The sequence below is a fragment of the Gopherus flavomarginatus genome, chromosome 2, assembly GCF_025201925.1.
Source record: "Gopherus flavomarginatus isolate rGopFla2 chromosome 2, rGopFla2.mat.asm, whole genome shotgun sequence".
Taxonomy (NCBI): domain Eukaryota; kingdom Metazoa; phylum Chordata; order Testudines; family Testudinidae; genus Gopherus; species Gopherus flavomarginatus.
In genome coordinates, this window is record NC_066618.1 from 29542324 (window position 1) to 29568704 (window position 26381).

The 26381-nt window shown below is 39.5% G+C and overlaps 1 protein-coding gene and 1 long non-coding RNA gene across 13 annotated transcripts in view; one reads left to right on the top strand and one right to left on the bottom strand.

The window, feature by feature from the left end:
- PARD3 (par-3 family cell polarity regulator) overlaps positions 1-26381 on the top strand; it is a 658805-nt gene that overhangs the window by 462478 nt on the left and 169946 nt on the right. For 9 of the 10 annotated variants that reach the window (XM_050939008.1, XM_050939012.1, XM_050939010.1 and 6 more), the window contains 2 exons: positions 166-393; positions 5943-6159. In XM_050939008.1, the coding sequence (XP_050794965.1) occupies positions 166-393; positions 5943-6159 (445 nt within the window). Of the gene's footprint in view, positions 1-165; positions 394-5942; positions 6160-13589; positions 13929-26381 lie in introns of those variants that run through there. The other variant, XM_050939016.1, reaches the window with a different exon arrangement.
- Positions 3402-26381, bottom strand: part of LOC127044385 (uncharacterized) — a 44199-nt gene continuing 21219 nt past the window's right edge. For 2 of the 3 annotated variants that reach the window (XR_007772468.1, XR_007772469.1), the window contains one exon: positions 23177-26325. This is a non-coding gene — a long non-coding RNA (uncharacterized LOC127044385). Of the gene's footprint in view, positions 3504-23176; positions 26326-26381 lie in introns of those variants that run through there. The other variant, XR_007772470.1, reaches the window with a different exon arrangement.

Consider the following 26381-nt stretch of genomic DNA (forward strand, 5'->3'; position numbering starts at 1 on the left):
TGACATACTCATTCATTCTTCAAACCAACATGTAATCCCTACAGATTACAGAGATGATGGGAATAATGTTAAGTATATCCCCACAGACTTTCACTATGAGTGTGTAGGATCAAGCATGCATTCCTTTGTACTAATCCTGATTAACCATTTTTTTTTAACCATTAGGTTCCCCAACAAGAGATGTGGGTCCTTCATTAGGTCTGAAGAAATCCAGCTCATTAGAAAGTCTACAGACGGCTGTTGCTGAGGTGACTTTGAATGGTGACATTCCCTTCCATCGTCCGCGCCCACGGATAATCCGAGGACGAGGTTGCAATGAGAGCTTCAGAGCTGCAATTGACAAATCATACGATAAACCAGTTGCAGATGATGACGATGAAGGCATGGAGACCTGTAAGTATCCTATTTTGCTGTATGTTAAGAATGTTATTGTTGTTTAATTATCTTTGAAGGATTAAAAACAGATTCATAACTATAAAAGGGGTCAAATAAAAAACAAAACATTTTATTTTAAGACTTAAAATTATCATTTAGATTTCTCTAGATTGTTAGATTAGGCTTTATAAGTGCTTGTGTCCTGCATGTGTATTCACAGATTGTAACACTCTGAAGTTACTTTTCTTTCTCGAGCAAGAAAATGAGATTAAAATGAGCATGTTTGTTTTAATTGTTTAGTGTGAAAATTTTCGATAAGACTATATTTGAATTTGTTAAATTAAAAAGTTTAACCAAAAAGAAAAAAGTTGAATTCAAGTTGAAAAATGTCAGTATGGAAGAATACATTAATGATGTGTTGGGGAAAAAAAATTACTACTGTTCTTTAATTAGAATGAGTAAAGCTGGCAGATCTAATAAAATTCCAAAGTTAATGATCAGCTATTGCCCACCCTAATGGGCATTAATTTACATTTCCAGTTCTTTAACCTCAAGTGTGACGACCCAACATGTGGAGAATGTGTCATTAACATAAAAGAACCACTTCAAAGCTAACCTTATCATTATTGAACTATGTAAGAATGGGCTGGTAAAATGACAGTCCATGCTGAATCCAAATAGTATGAATGGTAAATTATTCTAATGGGGGTTGCATTAAAATTATTGAAATTTTAACCTTCTTGTTGTACTATTTTTGCTTATCACCCTTCAGAAGATTTTTTTTAAATCAACCTGATTCTATTTAGAAGAAGTATGAATGAAGAAGGTTTCGGGAAGAATGAAATAATAAAATTGTTAGGCCAGATATTAACAAAAAGGGTTTGGAAAGTGAACTTTCACCTTCTGCTCTTATTTTTTTTTAATTTGTTTTCAATTTGAGAAAGTCTATACTTAATTAAATAATTTGGTCCTGCAGTTATACTCGTGTACAAGATCACTCATTTTCCTTAATCTGTTCCTAAAAATATTCTATGACTTAAACTGAGGTCATTTTGCCAGAGTCAGTATTTCCCAAAACAGCTACAGGTAGAATTAATTCTGCATCCCTTCCCCACCATGTCTAGCAGTTTCATGCAGCAGCAAGGCTAAATGCCAGTCTTGTGCTGCTAGCTGTCAATCTAGTGTTAACCAATAGGTGAGTAAAAATGAGGGAATGTGTAAAATGATCTTGATCATTCTTCCAAAGTACATGCCTAAGGTCTTTTGGGACATGAGACCATGTTTTTTTCTAAAAGACTTTGTTTTGTGTGAGCCAGCTGACAGTGATTTCCGGTGGTCAGACATCAGATATCCCGTGCTCAGTGGGAATTAGTTTCAAATGGTTTAACCTCATTTAACCAAAAAAGGAATCTATAAAAAAGGTCATAACGAAAGGGTTATCACTGAATACTTTCCCAAGTGACTGTAAACATGCCAGTTTACTAGAAAACTTTTTGAGGGTTCACTTGCTCTCATTAAGGGTGGTATGAAGATGCATGGCCACCTTTTGGAGGGTGCAGTGGATGCTTCCCTCCCACAAACTCACTCTGTACAAGGTCAGGCCTGCTGGTTGATGTGGAGAAGAAGCAAGGCTATGTCTCCTACCTCTTCCCACCAATTTGAGGACTTTGCACTGATAGATATGGGGCGTTCTCATGTTCATGTAGCATTGGGCCCAATCCATACACAATGATTCAATAAGAAAAGGCACCTTACGCCACCTCTACCCCTTGTGTATCTATACAGGACTGGGCATACTGTTCCTCTTTTGATTCTTAGTGCCGTGTAAAACATACAAAATATATCAAATTGGTAGAGCTTCACCTATGTTACAAATATTGTGTATTCATAAGTGATACAGAAACTGGTAGTACCATGGCAGTATAGTGAGTTCAAACCATGGAGTTATACTGTGGCTTCCCTTATATTCATGATGGTGGTGTGGCCAGTGAAATCTACAAATCCTAGACAGCCATACTACACTTAGAATAGAGTGGAAGCAATGTCATTTACTGGGTCATTTGTCTCTGAGGGCTGTGCATACATGTTAAAGCAGAGAGCATCAGCAATCTGCTCCATTTTATGCAAATTGTTTGTGGCCTCAGGTTCCATGGAAGTTGCTAAATGACGCCCTCAGTTGGGCAAAGTTTAGACAGTGCTGAATAGATATAGGTCCATTTAGCAATCAGGTACTCAAATAACTAGTTTTTAAATCATATTTAAGTATTTTCTAATTGTTTAGAATTAAGAATGCTACTTTATCTCCTAAAATCCATTCAAGATGTTGGTGGTCAATTTGCTGTTGCCCCTGAGGTTGTATTAATTTGCGTTGCTTGAAATTTTTCCTGTTTCTTTTCCAAATATTTTAGAAGTAGGAATGTTTCTTCCTTCCCGTCCTTTGGGTTGGCAAAACAATAGCACTGGATTGCATTTGTGAAGGACTCTTTAACATTTGCTCATCTCATGAAAGAGCTCTAAAAATATGGAGATACTGTATGTGATAAAGGACCGAACTGCCTTTTAAATATAATTGCTCTCCCTGAAACAATATGTTATTCAAACTGTTAAAAACAGTATGAATACCATCTGGAAATGTCCGATTCTGTGAAAACATTTTAAGAGTTTTGAGGAGGATACTTATGGATTGTAATGGCTATAATGAGATAATAATAACAGAATGTTGTGGGTGTTTAGATTATAAGAATCATTGTACTTCGTTTTTAATACTTGGAATAGCTGACTAGAAGCAAAATTTTGATCTCTGGTGTGTTGTCTGAGAACAAGTCGTTTGAATCTGGAGAAATTGGCAAAGCTTTCTAATCTTTGTTGAGTCTTAATTGCTAGAACCTACAGTCATATTAAATATCACAATAAGCAGTCTAGGAGCTCAGTTATGAAACAGCTTCACATTAAATAGCTTCAATTTCTCATATGCATCTTTTCAATTTTATGGCCTAATTAGGGGAATAGCTTCACAATACCTTTTTGTAGTTCTCTTTAATACAGTGTGGTTTGTGAAGGATGACTTTGGTTTTCAGCCTGAATTGATGCTTAAAGGATATCCCAAGTTAATTTTTGCCTTCAATGGCCTAAATGGGAGAAAAAAAATCTCTTGTATATTTTCCAGCCACCTAACATCATTACTGCAACATAACAAAAATTAGATATTTCATTTGTAGCATGGACTTGAATTTTAATTGGACAACATTTGCATCTGTTCTAAACACTAGTAATTAGGTATATCGTAATTGTAAAATCACTGTGCTGCACAAAAGGAAAACAACTTTCTTCATGTCATGCCTTTTTAAAAACCTGGAAATCTGCTTATTCTAGTGTGTCACAGGGGAAAAATGCATCCTAGTTCATTAGGTAGAAAAGGCTATGGTGCAGACTCAGAAGTTAATTGCAGGCAAACTACTGTGGAAGCTTGATAGAAAAATATTTATTGCAGAACAGCAATGGAAAGGAAGCAATATTATCTCTCTAGAATACGCAAAATAAATAGTAAAGGGGGATTCATTGTTGTGACAAGTTGTTTAGCAACTCAACATAATACAGTACTCTTGATACAGTCTCAGGATTAATTTAGTGTGTGATTATTTTGAATATGAACAGCCATAGGTCAAAATCCATTCATCTTTAAAATACTAGCGAAGTAAAGTAAATAAATGTACGACTGCGAGGTGTACCAGATTTTAAATTTATTTTATACTGCTTGTATTCATTTACAGGCACAATCAGATAGTTAAATGTCTACATGTTGTTGTTTGCACCAGCAATGGATTCTAGGTGCTAAATGGCATGCACAAAATGGAGACTGTTTTTAAATGTGGTCCTCTGTGTCCAAATGTAAACTTTTTATAATCTTTAAATACATCTCCATGTTCCAGTTGTAGCAGTAAACACAGTGTCCTCAAAAGCACTAATACTAGTAATGTAGACATATTTGAGAGGTTTCAGTCTTATCTTCTCAGTTACAATTGCCTGAATATTGGAAGTGCACCTACAATGGAAAATTTGTCAGGCCCGGCCAACCCCTAAAACTTAAGTCAACCTAGCTATGTTGCTCAGGGCTGTGAAAAAATTTGCACCCAGTGCAAAGTAGTGAACTCAACCTAATCCCCACTGTAGTTGCAGCTAGGTTGATAGAAGAATTCTTTCATTGACCCTTGCTACTGCCTCTCGGAGAGGTTGATTACCTACCTCAATGGAAACCCCCTTCTGTCCATTTAACATGCATCTACAGCACAGGACTAGAGAGGCAAGGCTGCAGCGCTGTAGCTGTGTTGCTGTAGCTGCTGTAGTGTAGATTAGCTGCTTTACTCCAGGCATCCACAATAGAAGAGCTAACAGCATGAGGCAGTTAGATCTTTCACCTTTCAGTTGCTTGGGATTCAAAATTATAATCAATATGGTTTAGAAATAAATGTCTATACCCACATTTGCCTGGCCTGAAATATTACTTTCAGAATATATTTGTCAAAGGCTGGTGGATTGATGGGGTATTCTAGGAGATCTAGAATGCTTACTGGACAAGTATTGCCTGAGTCAGATGGCTAAATCCGTTGATTTTAGTCCTAGAGAAGAATAACAAACTGCTCAGGCATGTCTCAGATACTTCAGCAGGTGATGATGGTGAGCCAAAAAATGTGTCTGTAACTTTGTGAGTTTCATTTTCACTGAACCGCTGGAAGCGTTTCCAGTTTTAGAGTGGAGAATCATTTAGAAATATGGCTACCGCTATATATTTTTTTGTCACTTTTTTCTCTTCAGGCTTTCTGGAATATGTGTTCCAAATTATATATAGTCTCTCTGTGGGTCCAGGTTGAAACAGTTCATAATGTACACTTAGAAGGTCTTGTTCCAGATGACGTAACCTGCCCCTCTAGAGTCTTTACCTCAACCAATGGAACTTCTTTGAGGAGTAAAACTGTAACTTTTAAAAAATAAACTGCTAAAGGAGATGAGTTATTTCATCAAATTCACTGTGATATTTTGTTGCTGAAGAAAAAAAGGCTAAAGGCTTGTATTAAAGGTCAACTCTCCTAAATGACTTTTTTTGCAGTGTGGTAGTCGTGTTAGTCCCAGGATATGAGAGGGACAAGGTAGATTAAATAATTTCTTTTATTGGGCCAGCTTCTGTTGGTGGAAGGTACAAGCTTTTGAGCTACACAGATCAGGGGAAGCTCTCCTCACTATAGAAGCTAAGCACAAACACAAGTAGCCAGTTAGCAGCACTATTAGCTAACCCTGTTTATTGATCAGTACTGTTATTCCACAATGATCTATGTGCCTCACAGAATATACACACTCATTCTCTTCCCTGTAGAAATTACAGGGTAAAAAGAGTCATGGAGAACATAGATGTGGAACCTGCAGAATGAATAATCAAGGGTTAACAACATAATGTCACATGGTTACTTAGTTGTTATGCACGTCTTGCTCCAAAACATATTCCACAATATGCTGAAAAACCTCTTTTATTTATTTGTTCCTGTCCTGCCAATAATTTTTTCTTACTCTTTCAGTGGAGGAAGACACAGAGGAGAGTTCAAGATCAGGCAGAGAATCTGTGTCCACAGCAAGTGACCAGCCATCCCACTCATTGGAGAGACAGATAAATGGAAGCCAAGATAAAGGTGACAGAAAAAAGGCTGGAAAGGACAAGAAGAAAGACCGTGATAAAGAAAAGGATAAAATTAAGGCAAAGAAAGGAATGCTCAAAGGCTTAGGAGACATGTTCAGGTAGGTGCTATGCAATCAAAGATTATGGGAATGTAAAAAAAATGGAACTTCATATTTTGTATTCTACTAATGCTCAAAGGCCCCAGTTGGGAACAAGGCCTCTTTGTGCTAGCCGTTCTGCAAATATATATTTCACTACAAGCTCCCAGCTACCAAGAATTTGAACATACCTTTAAAACACCATGTTGTGTACTTCTGTGGTTGTATGCCAAGGGCTGGTCTACACTGGTGGGGGATATCGATCTAAGATACTCAACTTCAGCTATGTGAATAGCGTAGCTGAAGTTGAAGTATCTTAGATCAATTTACCTCGGGTTGTCACGGCATGGGATCGACGTCTGCGGTTCCCCATGTCCACTCCGCTACTGCCGCTCACTCCGGTGGAGTTCCGGAGTCGACGGGAGTGCGTTCGGGGATCAATATATCATGTCTAGATGAGACGTGATATATCGATCCCCGAAAAATGGATCGCTACCCACCGATACGGTGGGTAGTCTGGATGGAGCCTAAGCTTCTTCAGGAGGCAGTGAAGAATTTTTCAGTCTGAGGGAGGGACAGCTAAGGCATCATTAAGCCACCTTTGTGACCTTCTCATCAAGGGCCTTTCTGGGAGCAGGAGTGGTCCCAGTCATAACTTGAGAGAAACTTGTGGGCCTGTCTGAGGCTGCTCTGTGGGCCACAGTGCTGTGCACTTCACACCCATGCTGCCTCCAGCATGAAGGTACTCCCTATGCCAGGGCTTGCAAATGGATCCTTGGAAGAAAGCAAGGGTGGTGATCCACTTCAGTTTGTATGTTGAGAGAATTCTCTCCCAACTGGAATTCGGGTTTTGAGAGCTGCTTTAAGCCACTCTGGTCCTTCCACTTGTTGTAAAGGGGCCAGAGCAGAGGTGAAGATCCCACCTGCTGTCTCCATCTAGATATGACAGTTGTCCAAAGAAGATTTCACCACAGTCTGAGAGACAGATTTAAGTATGGGTTTAGTAAGTTTAGTTCCCATAAGTGGTCGAGGGAAAAAGTAAGCAAAACCTTTCATCTAGGGTAGCAAGGGTAAATAAAGTTCCATGACAGAGGTAGTGCCTGTCATTTTTGTGGGTGTGCAAAAGTTCATTATTTAAAACAAAATTATTCATTATGTAATTAGAAGTTGAGTTACTGGCATCATTCTTATGGTTCATTAATAATAATTCACCATGAAAAGGTACAGTGCTTCAATTAAGCTCAGTGAAAATTTAGTACCTGTAAAATTTCTGATTCTATGAGGAATTCATTAAAGGTAGGTTCTCTCTATAGCTTGACAGTTGTTTTGTGTCTCTGAATTATACTGCAGGATTAGTTAGCTTGTCATTTTTTTACAGAAAGCTAAATATAAGATCAAGTTGTTTTGAAGTTGCATGTATTTATCTTAGAGGGAAGTAAGGCTTTATAGTTAAGGCATGAGAAGTGGGAAATCAAGCAATCCGGGTTCTGTCCTCAACTTTGCCCCAGACTCCATCTATGACCTTGGTCCTGATTTTCAGGTGCCAAGCATCCACAACTCCTGCTGAGATCAGTCGGTGCTACAACACATATCTCCCAATCTGCCAATGCCCAAGTTTGGTATACAGCATGTGATAAAGGATCAGAATGAGGAGTACACACAAATTATTCATGCAGGAAACTTTGTTTCTTTAGTGTCAGTAACTCTTTCTACAGCCACAATTTTGTAATTCTTCATTTCTGATGTTAAATCACTTTCAGTAACAGCCTTGTGTATAATGTATATAATTTGGGGAGTAAAACGATTGATGTCCCTTGAAATGAGGGATTTTTATAAGGTATGGGTCAACTTAGACCCTCTTGCTTAGTTCTTGAGTTTTACTCCTCTGTAAAATGATGGTTCAAATATCCACTTCATGGGGATTCTTTGAGGCTAGTGGCTCAATCTTGCAAGGCAAAACATATAGACCACCTGCGCACACCATCGAGGTAGTGGAGCTCCATGTGAGCTCAGGGGTCCTTTCATGTGTTGTAACTTGCAGAATATATAGAGATTCATAAAGATATTATGTTTCTGCCTCACTTGGAGGTCTCCAAATGGAAATTGCTGTAGAAGAGGGAACACTTTCTGATAGAAATTTTTATATGACATCAACAACTAAATATAAAATCAACTTGATTGTGTCATATACATTAAGCATCTCACCAGGACATCTTTAATTTGGAAAACAACAGTAATTTGGCTCTTGAAAAAGGATCATGATCCTCTTGTCTTTTAGTGTTCATTTAAGTAATTATCTCTCATACTCTTGCAGTGCTTAGATTTGCTTTGTTAATTCATTTCCCATAATTTTCTGAGTGATGAAATGTGTTGCATTTTGTAAGGTAACAGTTGCCACTTTTTATTAATATATGGAGACATATACCTATCTCATAGAGCTGGAAGGGATCCTGCAAGGTCATTGAGTCCAGCCCCCTGCCTTCACTAGCAGGACCAAGTACTGATTTTGCCCCAGATCCCTAGCTGGCCTCCTCAAGGATTGAACTCACAAACCTGGGTTTAACAGGCAAATGCTCAAACCACTGAGCTATCCCTCCCCACTTCTGCCTGCTACATGCGTTGTATTTCTATACTTCTGATGCAGTTGATAGTTGGTAACTGGTGAAAGAGCATACATATGGTAAATAGAAAACCAATAACAATGATACAAATGATACCAATAACATTTAATATTTAAGCCATAATTAAAATATAGTTAGGTGTTTTGGTGCCTCACAAAATTCTTAGTATTTCTCCATCTCTTTCCTCCCCTTCCTCTTTTGCTTCTTTTCAATGCACTTAACTTATCTTAAGATAATCTTTCTTCATTACATTGCATGGACAAGAACACTTATGGGATGGAATTACTGTAACTGACACTTTATTTCAGTGTCTGTATTTAGCCAAGGGGCTTTTTATTGCCTATATGCAAACTGACAGCTCATAAACTGGCGCCTACATAATGCACAAAAATAAGTCTGCTTCCCCTCAATTAAAATCTCAGGATTTGGTTCTGGGATCTTCGTTAAATTGTAGTGTAAGATGCAAACTCCCACTAGAGACCATAGGTTATATGTCTCCCTTTTCAGCACAGAATCATTATTTCCAAAAATTCCCCTTAATATCCTTACTGTAAGTTTGAAGTAATAAATAAACCTTTTAAACACTTACATTATTTTGCCACTTTTATGAAATAGAAATTTGGTACAACTCAGAATGACTCTATCAGGATTAGAAATTAAGCGTCCAATTCTATAACCCCTTCATATGCAGAATTCCCATTGATTTCAAAGGAGTTCTGTTCACAGAGAGCTTGAAGGATCAGATCTGGGTATTCTAATGATCACTCATTCTAACGTGTGCATTTCTATGTTATACATATTTGGGGGGGGGGCGGGGGGAGAGAATAGTGTAAGTAACTTGTTCAATTGAAAAGGTGATTCAGTTCAAAATTATTCCTGTACACCAAAGCTCATATTTAAATACAGGATACTAATATACACTTGGAACTGTGTTCAGTGAAAAGGCCTCTGTTGCTGTGGTAACTTATGCAAAATATTGAAGAATCAGCTTCTGGGGCCTGGTATACAGGCTGGAAGTATAGTTTTTACTAAATTCAGATGTTGTTTTGCTGGCATTTATGTTTCACTATTAGGAATGCCCAGAAGATTGTGCACTATTCTATTCTGTACAAGTGCATCACCGAGGTATCTGAGTACCTCCAATACACATTTAGCAATGTGACTAGCTTCTGCTGTGTGCAATTACTTCTGGGGAGAGGACTGGAAAAGGAAAATTGCATATGGATTTTCTCCCTAATGTCCAGTGTGCTTTTATTTGTGCAAGTGAGATAGGCTATGTTTGCTCTACCCTTGGAGTGCAAAGCAGTGAGTACTGAGATGGTTCTTAGCTCCTGTGTTACAAGTTATGGCCATAGTATCACCCATGCACTTTTGCCATAGTAAATATAGCCACTTAGAAGACCCTGCTTCTCCACGGGCATCAAACTGAATGTAGTTTCCATAAAGGTGGTGAGCTGTGTTAGTCAGGATCAGGTACACTAACATCCAGCTCAATGTGATTCCCTGGGCAGGATCTTGAGCATGGTTCTGTAATACAGTGGCATCACAGTTTAAAAGGTGGCTTAGTACAAACTCAAACTGGGTAACTCCCTTTTAAACCATGGTGAGTTCTTTAATATGATTTGTGGGCCTCATCTTTTCCCAAGGGAGTTGATGGCCAAGCGCCCATTGGTTTTCATGGTAGCAGGATTGGGCCTAGCAAGTGGACAGGGACAACTGTTCAGTCTCAGGAAAGGAGAACAGATCTTCAGGTTTCATGATGCTGGTAAAGAGAACAGATGAAAATGTTCTTATACCTAGGCCAATTTAGCAAAAATGAAATAAAAGCATTCCACATTAGGCCACAGAAGCTGATTTTTCCAACCTTCAGCAGCTCTTGAAGCAGTGAAGCCGCGGTTTCCAATCACATCTGGTTGCAAATATAAATTAAGGGGAGAGGGAGCCTGAATCAATTGCATGATAAGAGAAATGGTCTGAATGTAAATAGTCATCAGCATTTATAGGTATGAAAACAGGTTTGGAGCTGGCCAAAAAAGGTAAGTGGGCGTCTGTGTGTGACATGCAAAAAAGTATTTGTTTTTTGGAAGCTGTTCATGAAATGAATGTTATTTAACTATGAAACGGGTAGATAAGGATATTATGATATAGATTAATTATGCTTGCCTGTGTTCGAACTAAGGCCCCAATCAAGTGAGCATACGCGTTTACAACTTTAAGCACATGGATTAGTTCATTGAAGTCAATGGGAGAGCACCATCTATTTAAAGGGCGTAAGTAAAGCTCTGACCATACAATGCCATACAATGCCAGGCCTTCATCTCATCTCTCGACTATTGTAGAGCACAGATGGGTAAACTGTCGCATTGGAAAGCCAATGCAAATGTAATATTCCCATATTACCATTAGAATCTAATCCTACAATTACATTTAAAATGATTACTGGGAGCCTTACAGTGTTGTTTCATCCCATTCTGCAAAAGGAAATAGATAATTTAGTTTGAAACCTTGTTTACCTGAAATCAGATATAGTGTTGTCTTTTTTACACAGCCGTTTCCAGAGTATACTGAACATGTCCAGATTCATAAATATATTATTTGTAGCTTTGAATTACACATTTCAACCACATTAGCCATCTGAGACCTCTGACTGGGCTTTTGGGAGAATAACATACACAGATTACTATTGTCTGTTGCATAGCTTCCTGGTTGAGCTGCCTGCATCATGTTTTTCATTTAGTTTTCCTTGTCATGGTATCTGAGAAGAGACGAAAAGCAAATCATAAGTATTTTTGAGAAGAGACGAAAAGCAAATCATAAGTATTTTTTCTTGCAAAAGGTTGGAAGACCAGTTTGAAATGAGCATTTTCTGAAGGTGTAGGGTTAAATAAGTCCTTATATAAGTGTTTCAGTTAAAATTTCAGTCATTTCAAATATTTAATAATTAACCTCCATATTTTCAAACTTAATATTTTCTTTCTTTTTTCAATCTTTACCAACCATCGCCAGACCTTTAAAGGTGAACATATATGGCAGAAGTGCCTAATGCTCTACAATAGTATTGAAACACGCACAAATCAAAATAACTGGAAAGCACCCCAACCTTCGTAGAGATTAAAAAAAAAAAGTGATCTGATCTAAAACATCCAATAACTTAAAAAAAGAGGCGATAAGGCTCACTGAATAATAATGCCTTGTAGCAAGAGATAAAGCTTGCCAAACCAAGGCTCTGGTAAACAATTAAGGGGAAGAAAGTTCCAGTGGTTGGAATTTGTCAGCCAAGAACACTTTCTGTCCCTGCTCTCTAAAGGCTGTGTTTCCAGCACAAGTGCCAGAGAGCTCATGTCTCATAGCAGGACACTTCAGGCCTTGAAGGTTATCACTGGTACCTTGAACTACACCTGAAGCGGTATTAATATCCAGTTGGGAGCATGGCGCGCAGGCACCTAACCCACCAAAACGTTTGACTGGTCTGTTCTGAACCATTTGAAATTTTCAGAAGCTTGACAAAGGCCGCTCTATATCTAGCTCATTACCGTAATCCAGCTTAGTTGTAGCAAACTGTGCATAGCTGTAGCAATGTCCACATCTAGTCAGCCACAGATAGAAAAATGTATTATGGGGCATTGCTGCCATCAGCATGTCCAAAACCAGTCAGGAATCTAGTAGAACCCTAACTAATTTACACAAGGAAAGGGTTGCACTATATTTCTCCCATTTATGATAGAGGAGGCACAATCCTCTTCCGTTATGCTGGGGGAATCCTATTCATGACCCACCAACTTGTCTAGATTCCGTCTTGTCCAGATTGCTCTGATCCTGGTTCAGATTCCTGTTAACTACTGAGAACACACACAAGCATCAGTCTGCAAAAGAAATCAGCCATAGAGCAAATGTTACCCTGATATAGATTACCCAGAAATTTTATTTTGATAACTCTCATTTAGAGAATTTTCTTATTCTTCAATTCCTACTTTCTAATTAAAAGTAAATATGGAGATAAAGAGAGAAGGTTTAATAAAGCTAACAAAAAGCTTGGCATGAAAATATTTGTTCTTATTAGACAAAGAAAACAATACCCCCTCCAACTCTCCTCTTCCCTCACTTTTCATAGTCTCATCTCTTTTCCTTCTCTCCACTCCCTCTTGGCAATTATAATCGGTTGTTTTGTGGAAAATAGACATTAACATAATGGTGTTTCATTGCTTGCTTCTGAAAATATCAGGCGTTACAGTTATTTATGACTGAGATGTAATTGGTGCATATGTGTGTGGTTTAATGTAGCAAATTTCTCATTTGCTAACTGAACAACCTCACATAATCTGGCAGTGATTTAAAGAATGCAGTTACAGTAAGTGAGTAGTAAATGCTATCCCTTTTTAAATGACATACAAAACGTGCTGGTGTGTAATTGTGAAAGATGGATATAAAATGAGAGATTAACATAATCTTATGTGGCTTTCTAGTTTGTCATTCTGACAGTAAACAGTGGTTTTGCTCTATGGATTCTTACCACTTGATTTTTCCAAAGTAAATCTTGAACTTGTAAATCTGATGTGGGTACAGTGTATTTTTTTTAATTTGAGTAGAATCAGGGTTTCTGTTTCTAACACACACAGAAATAGGTGTCTGACCTGTTACCAAAGACAAGTCCATAGTAGCTGATAACATATTCTCCCAGTATTCTTCCTTTGCTTGTCAGTGAGTTTAAATAGAAAACCTCTGACATCTACAACACAGTGTGTGACTGCAAAGCAAGCAAAAGGAGGCGCATAGCATGACAGCTGAGTCTTCTAAGACCCTTTCTGACATTCCTTAATATTTCTTTTCCAGATCTGCAGTGTGAATATAGAATGGAAGTGTCAAGGATGACACCTACTTTATAATCTCTGTAAAGCATACCTTTTCGTAAAATAATTTGTTGACAGTTTAGATATTCTAAATCATTTTCGATTCTAGTCTATATAGAAAATGGGAATTTTTTCTGCAATTGATGTGAAAATTGAAGGCTATTGACTATTTAGTCCCTAACAAATTATGGTAAATAAATACTGTCTTCAGTAGTGAAGGATCTGTTAATGACATTCATTGCAATATTTGCTGGAAACGTTTCTTTTGAGAGTTAGTTTGCAACTGATAGTGGCTGGATATCTGTAATATTAGCATAATAGTTCAGAGATGCTTTGATTCTATACTTTGTTTTTAAAGCTGTAGTCTTTCTTTAAAATTCTGGTTGAAAATAGTTTTAAGAATGTTTTGTATTTGTTAAAAGAAAATGAATGTAAAAATGTATTTAAAAATGGAGTAGACTGAGTCAGATTACTGTTGAACTACGTAGGTTGACATTTGCTTGAGTGATCAATTTCTAAGGAATAGAGTTTTAACTTAATATTGCATTTCACATCTTATGAGCATTGATCTGTATTCATAGTGTGTTGGAATGCTAATGCCTCCTGTTAGTACTTCCTTGTGTTGTGTTAGAGAATAAAATCATTACATTTGTAGTAAACACTTGTTTGCACAGGAAATACCTATGTGGATTAGCCTGGGGTCATGAACAAAATGATTCCTGTAGATCAGTAGTGCACAATTAAAAAGACTGTGTCTATAAATACAGAGCACAATCTGTGAAGCCCTCGAGCCTAGGTGAAATCTACATGGATGAAAGTGTAGAGAAATCAGCTGCTGTACTAGAGAGTAGCAAATGTTGAACCTGTCTTTCAAAAAAGGTGTGAGTCATGATCCTGGGAGTTACAAACCAATGAGCCATACATCAGGACCAGGTTAATTGGTTGAAATAATTAAAGACAAAGTTATAAAACACATCCATGAACGTGATACGATAGGGATAAACCAGTAGGATTTCTGTAAAGGAAAATTATTCCTCTCCAGCCAATCCTAATTCTGAGTGTGATCACAAAAACAGTGGATAAAAAAGAACTTATTGATATTTATTTGGACTTTCAAAAAGCCTTTGATAAAGACCCTCCAAGATGCTATTAAGGGAACCAAGTAATCATAAATAGTCACAGGAAGAAAGGTAAAGTACTTTCTTGGATTAGAAACTGACTAAAAGACACAAACGAAGAATAGGAGTAAGTGATCTATTTTTAAAAAGGGTAAAAGGTTGTTACTGTAGAGTGGCCCAAAGAGCCAAGCCAAGACCAGTGATTGAAATACTCATACACATTACTGAACAACCACCACTCAGGAAAAAGGCCTGGATGTCTTTGTGAACAACTTAATTTAAACTTCTAGGAATTGCACAGTGGCACTCAAAAGAAGAAACAATGGGGCAGACAATAATACTGAAAATATTCTAATGCCATTGTATTTACATACCCTCACTTTGAATACTGTGTTCAGTTGTGGTTGTCCAGCCTGAAAAATTACATAGCAGACAATGACTAGAGGCATAGAAAGACTTCCATTGGAAGAGATATTTAAATGATTGGGACTTTTTGGAAAACAAACAAATAGGAGGAAAATGATAAAAGTATACAAAATAATGATTTAGCATAAAGTACACTTCATTTTTATTATCCTTTCTCATAATACAGAGCACAGGGATGTCTAAAGGAATTGAAAGGCAACAAATTTAAAACTGATAAAAGGAAATTCTTATTGCATCACACAAGTTTCATTGGCCTGGTCTACACTACGCTTTTAAACCGAATTTAGCAGCATTAAACCGATTTAACCCTGCTCCCATCCACACAATGAGGCCCTTTATATCAATATAAAGGACTCTTTAAACCAATTTCTGTACTCCTCTCCAAGAGGAGTAGCGCTGAAATCGGTATTGCCATGTCGGATTAGGGTTAGTGTGGCCGCAAATCGATGGTATTGGCCTCCAGGCGGTATCCCACAGTGCACCATTGTGACCACTCTGGAAAGCAATCTGAACTCAGATGCACTGGCCAGGTAGACAGGAAAAGCCACGCAAACTTTTGAATTTCATTTCCTGTTTGCCCAGCGTGGAGCTCTGATCAGCACGGGTGGCGATGCAGTCCCAAATCCAAAAAGAGCTCCAGCATGGACTGTACAGGAGGTACTGGATCTGATCGCTGTATGGGGAGACAAATCTGTTCTATGAGAGCTCCGTTACAGAAGACGAAATGACAAAGCATTTGAAAAAATCTCCAGGCTATGATAGAGGCCACAGCACAGTGCTATGTGACAAGCGTAACGGAAAGCCAAAGAATCAAATGGACGCTCATGGAGGGAGGGAGGGGGTACTGAGGACTCCAGCTATCCCACAGTCCCCAGCAGTCTCCGAAAAGCATTTGCATTCTTGGCTGAGCTCCCAGTGCCTGAAGGGTCAAAAACATTTTCCCGGGTGTTTCAGGGTATATGTCATCAATTTACACCCTCCACCCCCCACCCCCTCCCGAAAGAAAAGGGAGAAAAAATGTTTCTCGCCTTTTTTCAATGTCATCCTATGTCTACTGCATGCTGCTGGTAGACGGGGTGCTGCAGCAGTGAACATCAGCATCCCCTTCCCAGTGGCAGATGGTACAATATGACTGCTATCCATCATCGTCATCAGCCCGTGAGTGCTCCTGGCCGGCCTCAATGAGGGCGGCTGGGTAAAAATGGGAATGACTCCCAGTCATTCCCGGCAGATGGTACAGAACGGCTGGTAACCGTCTTCATCATAGCAACTGGAGGCTGAGCTCCATCAGCCCCCGCCCCCACCTTTCATGTCTAAAGAAAAGATTTTGTACTGCCTGGACTATCACAGCAGCGGGAGGCTGGGCTCCTCTCCCCCGCCACCCTTTAATGTCCTGCCTCGACTATCATAGCAGCTGGAGGCTTCCTCCCCCTCATTTTCTCTCACTAAAAAGTCAGTGTTTCTTATTCCTGCATTCTTTATTACTTCATCACACAAATGGGGGGACACTGCCATGGGAGCCCAGGAGTGTTGGGGGAGGAGGGAAGCAACGGGTGGAGTTGTTGCAGGGGCACCCCCTAGAATGGCATGCAGCTCATCATTTCTGTGGGATCTCTGGGGTTCTGACACGGAGTGGCTGTGCTCTCTGGTTCTCTAGTACACTTGCCGCATATTCTAGGCAGGACTGACTCTATTTTTAGACAAAACATAAAGAAGGGAATGACCCGGGGAGTCATTCCCATTTTTGTCCGTGCACCCCCGGCCAGTCTCAGCGAGGCCAGCCAGGAGCACGCATGACAGCAGCAGATGGTACAGAACAACTGATAACCATCATCTCATCACCAAATTACAATGGCAAACGGTGCAATAGGGATGGTAACCGTCTCTTCTACCTTGCAAAGGCAAATGAATGTTGCTGTGTAACACTGCAGTACGTCATTTGTCAGCAGCATCCAGTACATATACGGTGACAGTGACAAAAGGCAAAACGGGCTCCATGGTTGCCATGCTATGGCGTCTGCCAGGGCAATCCAGGGAAAAAGGGCGTGAAATGACTGTCTGCCATTGCTTTCACGGAGGAAGGATTGAGTGATGACATTTACCCAGAATCACTCGCGACACTGTTTTTGCATTGGGATCTCAACCCAGAATTCCAATGGGCGGGGGGAGACTGAGGGAACTATGGGATAGCTATTGGATAGCTACCCACAGTGCAATGCTCCGGAACTTGCCGCTAGCCTCGGTACGTGGACACACTGCCGAATTCATGTGCTTAGTGTGGCCACGTGCACTCAACTTTATACAATCTGTTTTACAAAACCGGTTTATGCAAAATCGGAATAATCCCGTAGTGTAGACTAACCCATTGAGGTACCTCTAACCTCAGAAATGTTGTTTGGCTAGTGATCAGTAAAGTAAAAATGATGTTTCAATGTTAACTCTGAAATTCGTCATTTTGATCTCAAAGCATAGGACTTAAACAGGACCTTTAACATAATGAGGTCAGTCAGTCACTAAAGGAGAGATTTTATATTCCTTTTTAAAAATAAGTTGTTTTAAATTCCCTCTTCACATTTTATATAATTGTGAGCAGTGGTTCTATAACATGTACACTGGAGCTCAACTAATTCATCTGTCAGCTCAGAAGGGACAACTTGTTAAATATGGCTTCATTCCAAAATGGTAATGGATTATGTAGAATATCATATGTTAAAATTTCTGTCAAGGATTGTTTAGAGTGGCTCCTGCATCAAGGAGCTTGCCCCTCATCACCAGTGTGAAGAACTGATTGGAATGCACTGCAACACACCTGACATTATATGTTAGTGTAGCTCTTTTTATGGCTTTCAGGTAAGCATGTTTGAAAAGATGCAGTAAACCTTTTTAATGTGCAACAATGTTTCAGCAGCTAATGTGGTATTCTGTTGCACATTAACTTTTGCTGCTTATGTGCAAATTTACAAAAGATGGGACTGCAAATAAATGTAACAGTTGTTTGTAAAGTAGACCCTGCTGCAGTGTGCTCACTTGATCAGCAGTTCTTGCAAAGCATGTTTGGGCTAGCTTCTGATATGGAGTGACTAGAAATGATTCTTGAAAGATCACTTCCTCAGAAAAGATCCTTATAGATTCCATATATTCCAGCAACACTTTCAACATCTTTGTTGCCTCTTAATTTACAGAGCTAGTTAGATTTTTTCTTTTTTTTAATAAATTCATGTTAGGAAGTTAAATACACCTTTGAGTCATGCAGTGGAGAGCAGTACTACTTGGCCCAGAAACACTATCCATAGATCTACTGAGATTTGTGTTTTTTTAACATATAATACTGTCATACTATTATAGTGGCTACTGTAGAGTCTTTCCATGCTCTATTGTGAATACATCTTTATGGTTAGTACTTAGATACATTATAGTTCCACAATGCTAAATGTATAGGGATATTCCCTGTTAGAATTAGGCACTGTGGTGCCAAAATCCCATTAATAGTTGATAGGATATAGGGTCCTAAGTGCTAAATCGTTTTTGAAAATGAGAGTTAAATGTCACAATGCCTAACATTTTAAAAAAAATTGGGCTTTGGTCTTTGTTCCTCAGCTTCCCCATCTGTAAAATGGGGATAATCCCTATCCCATTACTGTATTTTATAGTTCTTTCAGATCCTGTGATGGAGGATACTTTTGCAGTGCAAAATATTAATAGGCTAATAACATACAGTATTTACAACTACTGAATACTTGTGTTAAGTTTTGTTTGTTTTGTGGATTGCCTCATTCCTAAATGTCTGGAAATATTTGTATATTTGCTTTTTTAAAAAATTATGCTAGGTAGCTAGCACCCAGTAAGAAAACTTCAAATCGGAACCAGAGTTCATGGATCGGCTATATACATTCCATATAAAAGGGTTAATATAAAAACTAGTAAGCCCTAAGCTGCATCAGTATTAATGAACACTGCAATAAAGAACATGAATATAGTACACCTTAGACCAATATCAAGGGCCTCTAGCACATTAGACAGGAGCTATACTAACAGTATTTAGAATGCAAGTTGAATTGCTATTAAACATCTCAACAAGAACATCTAATAAATAAAGCTAAGATTTTGTCATGGATATTTCTAGTAAAAGTCACAGACAGGTTATGGGCAAATAAGAAAAATTCACAGGAAGCCATGACCTGTCCCTGACTTTTACTAAAAATATACCTGACAAAATGGGGTTCTGCGGATCCCCCCACCGCCTGAAGCGGGGCAACTGAGCAGAGGCTAAGAGCTGCTTGCAGCAGCTGAGGGCCACCTGCAGCTCTGGGGACCCCCTGCTGCCCGTGGGGGCCAGGAGCTGTGGGGTAATCCCATCGGCAGTAGCTGGGAGCTGTGGGATTCTCTTGCCGTGTCTGTGAGCTGCAGGGCTCCCCGCCATCCATGGTGTCCAGGAGCTTGGGGGTTCCTCTGCCGCCCATGGGGGCTGGGAGCTTGGGGGTTTCTTTGCCACCGCTGGCAACTGGGGACTCGGAGATTCCCCTGCTGCCCGCAGTGGCCAGGGGCTTGGGGCTTCCGGTGCTCAGCGGTCCTCTGCTGGCAGGGGCTCAGGGATTACCCTCCCGGCAGCCAGGGACTCAGGTTCCTGCCACCGGTGGACCAGGGCTCAGGGCTCCCCCCGCCTGTGACCCAGGGCTCTGGGGTCCTCCGCCAGTGGGGACTTGGGGGTTCCCCCACTGTGGCTGGGGGCTCAGGGGTTCTACCACTGGAGCCTGGGGCTTGGGAGTTGTCTGCTGGCAGGGGCTTGGGGATTCTGCCACTGGCAGCCAGGAGCTTGGGCGGTACTCTGCCAGTGACTATTTGGGGGTTCCCCTGCAACCTGTGGGAGTTGGGGGTTCCCACCACTTGTAGCGGCCGGGAGCTCCGGGGGCCACCAGAAGCTCCGGGGGTACCCCACAGCTCTGTGCCCCTACTGGCGGAGAGGAACCCTACAGCTCCCGACCACCACAGGCTGAAGTCACAGAGGTCGTTGGAAGTCATGGATTCCGTGACTTCCACCATCTCCGTGACTAAATCATAGCCTTACTAATAAATAATTTAAAATATATCCAACTGTTGTTAATGCTTTTTTTCTTTTTAACCTCTAGTGCTGAAAGTCTTACATTCAGAATACAACTTGGTACTGAAAAGACATTAGTGCTTAGCTGCAGGAGGTCCAGACAAAGAAGCAGTTAATGAGTTAAAATATTTTATTTTTTCTGATGATACCGTGCAACTAATGATACCCACTGCATTATCTTCAGTAAAATGCAGGAATCTCCAATGCAGGATATCTGGATAGTAGATCCTGATGATATCAGCAGTCCAAAAAAATGGTTACTGGTTCATTTCTCTTTCTTGGCTACAAAAGTATGAAAAGTGCTTTGGTAATATGAAGAGTTTTGCAAATCTTAGTGCCAATTTCATCAGCTTTTCTTTTCTTGAGATTTATTTTTAGACTGCAAATGTTTCTATGGGAAGTATGTTTTGAAGTTGAAATAGAGATTTTTTTTAAAACCCTTCATGATGTCGTAGCTCTGCTAATATGTACTGTAACAAGCATAATAGTAGCCCACTCTTGCTAGGCCTAGTACCAGTAGCATACAAATAAGAAGAAGAAGATGTCAGAACCCGAAGAACCTTTGGGCCAGGGAGGAGGTTGTTTTGATTTAAATAATAAATTGTTGTTCCTGGAGCTGTTAGACTATTCGTTAAGAAAAAGCAGTAGGCTTAGCTCCTCTGCTGTGGCTGTGGATCACATGAGAACAGGAGTTAAAAGGTGGAAGTATAAATTAGAGCAGCCAGTTGGCTGGTTTAACCAGGTACTCATCTCCATGGTAACTGGCACTGAAATAACTAAATTGCTTGTAATTCACACCTCTGGTTATTTTGGTGGAGGCTTTGTGTGGACACTCTTATTTTGAATTGAATGTTCTATTTTAATATCTTATTTCTCTGTTAAACTATATCAAAATAGAACATTCCTCATCTGAAGTAAGTATGTACACATAAATAACATAAAGCATGATTTACAACTGATTTAGTTATTGCACTTCCAGTTACCACGAAGTCAAATCCTAGCTCTGACTACCAACAGCCTAAGGGGCTGTTAGGGCAGCCAGGTATTTCTAGGGCTCAGAAAATCTCTAGCCAATTCCCCCTTCTCCCTGGCCAACCTCCAGCACCTGTAGTGGGGGTGGCACAGGAGCCTGTCTGCCAGCTCTGTCCCACCAGTGATTCCTCAATAAAATGATCCTTCCATCGCTGGCTTCGTCAGCTTTTGAGATGCTTTGCACCAGTGGTGCTAAACAAACATTCCTGTAATACAGAATCCAGCTCTTAATCTTTCACACAGACGATATTTCCCACATGAGGTAACATTCAACACTGCATTCTAGATCCTCAGCCAATGTAAATTAATGTAGCTGCCCAGAAGGCAACAGAGATATGCCAGTTTATGCCAGTGGAGGATCTAGCCTTGTATTTCCAAGCCAAAAAAATGTGTCTGAAATGTTTTGTTCTATAGACTTTTTAAAACACAATTTAGCCACTATTCTTTGACCCCCACTTGAGATTTGCACGGGATCATGGACTTCATTTATATGTAATAAATTAATTTTTTGTGTCTTAGGGCACTGATTGTCAACCAGGGGTCCTTGACCCCCTAAGCGGCCTCGAGCGAGTTTCATGGGGGCCACCAAGCAGGCCAGCATTAGACTCGCTGGGGCCCAGGGCAGAAAGCTGGACCCTGAGCCCTGCCACCCAGGGCTGAAGCTGACAGTTGGACAACGTAGCTCTGTGGGGATCCCTGTAGCATGGGATCCCAGGCAAATACCCTGCTTGCTACGCCCTAATGTCGGCCCAGGCTTTTATATGCAGAAGACCAATTACTGTGGCACAAGTGGGCCGTGGAGTTTTTATAGCATGTTGGGCGGGCTTCAGAAAGAAAAGGGTTGAGAACATCTGCCTTAGGACACCTTGTAAAGATGTCCTGCCCACTGGGATTAATCCTTGGGTTTTTTTAAAAAATGTATTTTTAAGTGTGGTCTTCATGATTAAAAAGTATCTGCCATGTTCAAGTCACATTCAACTTTACCGGTCAAATTGGGGGTGCCCAAAGTGTAGCCTTGGGGCATTCTAAAATGTGACCCACCTCTATTCAGGTCATGCAGCTTAAGATGCAGAACGGCATGCTGGGACCTTCAGTCTCCATGAGAATGCACCTCCATGATGGAGATGAAGGCAGCTACTGATCTTTATTAAAATTAAGCATGCCCCACAGGTTCCTGCCAAGTTGTCTATGGTCTATGTCACCCTCTGTTGGAAAGCATTTGTTCCCTTCCTCATCTCATATTAAGTGTGTATTTGTGAATCAGAGTGAAGGTCCAAAGTGATAACATGTATGCTTAATTTGACCTACAGAGAATATTATCTGGATAATATGTAACAATAAAGATTTTCCAGTAATTGATAGAAAAAAATGCTGATTGACTTTTTAATTTTTTCAGATAATGCGATCTGTCGGGAGGTTTTAATCTTTGGAAGGTTCCACATGAACTATCGGTAGTTTGATTAACCTTTTATGTGGCCATGTAAACTTTCCACTTTTCTTCAGTTTGAGTGTATGGCTGTAAGACTTATTTGTAGGAGGAATGTTATTGAGGAGTCCTCATGGTCTAATTAACAAATGCATCTTCTTAATATTCCATCAAATCAATGTATACCATTTATATTCTGATGCTAACTGTGTTTATGTTAAGCATTCACTGTATCTGAAAAGCTTTCTCTTCGTTACTAAGATGCCAACCAAGCACATGTTGACTGGGTTTTTGTATCAAGCATTTATAGTGAGGGTATATAACCCTCAAATGCAAGTGTTTCAGTTATAAAGTGAATTTATAAAGACTATTCATAATACTAAGGTCTACTTCCTTTGTTTTTAATATTAAAAAAAATCAGATAAAATTGCCCTTCCAACTCTCATTTTTGCCTTCTCTTAAGTGTCGATATGAATGGATGGGGTTTTATGATGCATATCTCATTACCATTTCTTATGGGGTATGCCTTTGGACCAGTACCAATTTTCTAAATTGTACTGCTTCTTTAGGAAAGATAAAATCATGCTAACCAGATGTGGTATGATTATTTGCCTCTGACCTGGCAAAGTGTTAGGTTTAACAAAAGAAGCTAATAGAAATATTCAGATTGACCCTTCTCATCATGTAGGTTGCTTGGAGCTCAATCAATCTCTCATTATTATCAGAGTTATTCAGGCAGAGGCAGCAGTGCAAGTGTTTCTCATGATCAGCCCTTGAGCCAGATGTAATTTGCAATTTGGAGCATTGTATTCTGAAACAATAATGCATTGAAATGAACAGAGCAGGAATTAGAAGTATAGTAGTCAAGAGGACACACTAAAGAGTATCTACAGCATAAATACACTCTTCAAGTCCTGTAAGTGGACACTGGTGTTTTAAAGTCACATAATGTAGTTTTATTAGCACCCAGATTCATCGACAATTTTTTAAATCATCATATGTATAATTGAACAAATCCAACAAAAGAAAATGGCCATGTTGGGCTGTGTTTTTGACATGCTAGGCCTTTCATTAGGAGCTGTGATGTGGGTAATAAGATCCCTTTTAGTTGTGTAGTGAAATTTGAACAAAATAATGTTGAAATGCATTGACATAAAATCTTCTAGAGTAATATTTTTCACAAACAGAAAATTCACAGAAGAAAAAATTCATACAGTCTGTGGAACAGGTAAATTCACTAGTAGTGTGGCACTGAGACATTTAATCAATGACTCCTTCAGAATGAGGATCACACTGCCTTTCAATTTGTGAGTGGAAATTGGCTCACAGTAGATCTCCTCCCCACCCCATCTTCTATTTCAAATTTTCCAGTAGTTGTTTTTACATCCTACTGTTCACATCTTTATAGAACTCCTAAGTGCTGAGTTACCTGATAAAGCATTGCAGTCTTGACTGGTGAATACTGACTGAGAGAGAGGGACAAAAAGCATTTGTAAATGCATTAAATGACAGTAATGAAAGGATATGTTGTCCATTAAGAGCACATGACCGATTAAAAGCCTGCCTTAATTTGGTCAGATCTCTCATAAGAGTTATTTTTTTAAAAAGAATTTCTGTTCTGTGCCAAACAACACACACTGAGTTTATCAAACCTGATCTTTCTAGGACCATCAAAGCTATATACAACCAAATAATGTTTCTCATGTTCATGAGTGTATGCCTCTTAAGCGCTTTAGCTATTCTCGAGCGAACTTCCAAATGCATTGCATTTTACAAAATCTCCATCGAACTGTCATGTAGTTTTTCTTTGGTTATTCTCATCATTGCTGATTACCAAGATAGTTGTGTCTAAATGGAAGTTTTTTCTTCGTAATCAGTCGCTTTCCTTCTTGATTCATTCAGGGATGCCACAACTCATTGTTTAACAGATTACAGTTCACCACCATGAAGTAAGTAATTTATGGTGTCTCTCACAGTAGATTGTGTCATCACTGAGTGAGTTGGCAGGAAGGGCAGGCTGAATAAGGATAACATTTCTAGGTCTCTTTTTGCTGACTAGCTGATATCTTCTGTATATTGTCACTTAGAAAATTACCCCTGCCTCTTGTGCCCTTCCCAGCCAGTACATGATTTGGTTCGAAAGTGCAGTATTGTAGATATTGCATTTTTCTGACTTGCCACAGGGTATCTTTTTAGTTGTTTGTCACAACTCTTAATGACAGTGGCAAGTAGAAAAGGTCATAATTGTAGGAAACAATGCAAGAAGTTTAACCGTATGTTTAACAGTTTACAGAAAGATGGACTCTCTTAACAGAGATTTACTAAAGTGTTACATACCTGATATGCAAATATACAAACTGTAAGAAGCAAGTGGCTTGGTGTAGAATAATAGTCATTTAACCATATATAGTGTCTTCCATTCCAAGTAATTGAAGCACTTTACTGAAGTTATTGAATTAAGCCCTGTGAGATGCCTTGATTTACTAATCATTTTATGGATGGGCAAATTGAGTCACACAGAAATTAAATAATTTTCCAGAATCACAGAGGAAGCCTGTAACAGAGCTGGGACTTGGAGCCCAGTCGTCCTGATTTCACAAGACAGTCTTTCCTCTCCAATATAGTGGATCTAGATTTTGGTTGTGAGAGCACATGATGGCTTGGATACATATAGGGAAAGGAGCACCTAGTGCAGAGGTCGGCAACTTTTCAGAAGCGGTTTGCCAAGTCTCCATTTATTCACTCTAATTTAAGGTTTCACGTAATACATTTTAACATTTTAGAAGGTCTTTTTCTATAAATCTATAATATATAACTAAACTATTGTTGTATGTAAAGTAAATAAGGTTTTTAAAATGTTTAAGAATCTTCATTTAAAATTAAATTAAAATGCAGAGCCCTCAGACCAGTGGCCAGGGCCCAGGCCGTGTGAATGCCACTGTAAATCAGCTCATGTGCCGCCTTCAGCACGCATACCATAGGTTGCCTGTCCATGACCTAGTGAATGTCATGATACATCTCGCATTCTTTGTGGCCTGGAGGGCCTTCTGAGGATGATGACTGATAGATGCAAAGACCATACTAGTTATCTGTGTTGGTTGCTTGTGTAATAGTGGTCTGTGCTGGTGGTATTCCTTTTCAGTAGAGACTTTGGAGACTTTGCAAGTGATTTTCTTATGGAATAAACTGTGAATCCCAGGTTTTCCTCTGGAGGTATTCTCCATTTGCATGGAAGATCTATGCCACTACAGAGCATGCAGGGTCCCCTTACATGCCTCTGCAGCAATGAGAGATCTCAATGGCCCATGTTGCCAGGGCCTCCCCTGGTGCATGTTGCATCAAAAAACCCAGCCCGGGTGGGTTCTTCATAAGAGGGAAGAATATGTCTGCCATTTTTTTTTTAACATAAGCAGGGAATCCTTGTGGGTTTGAAAGGGGAATGAGAGAATGTGTATCTCAACCATATCACTCGGTTCAACAGGGATTCCATGGCACCTGGGGGAGAATGATGCTGCAGAGGCAGTTCATGCAGAGTCTGTGATCTGCCTCGGTTTTCTGAGACTTCATGGTTAGTAATGATGATTGTGCTGAACATGATCATTTAGTCCCACCAGATGTTCTGTATATATGTTGGGAATATATAATACACACATTGCATTAAATGGGAATTTTATT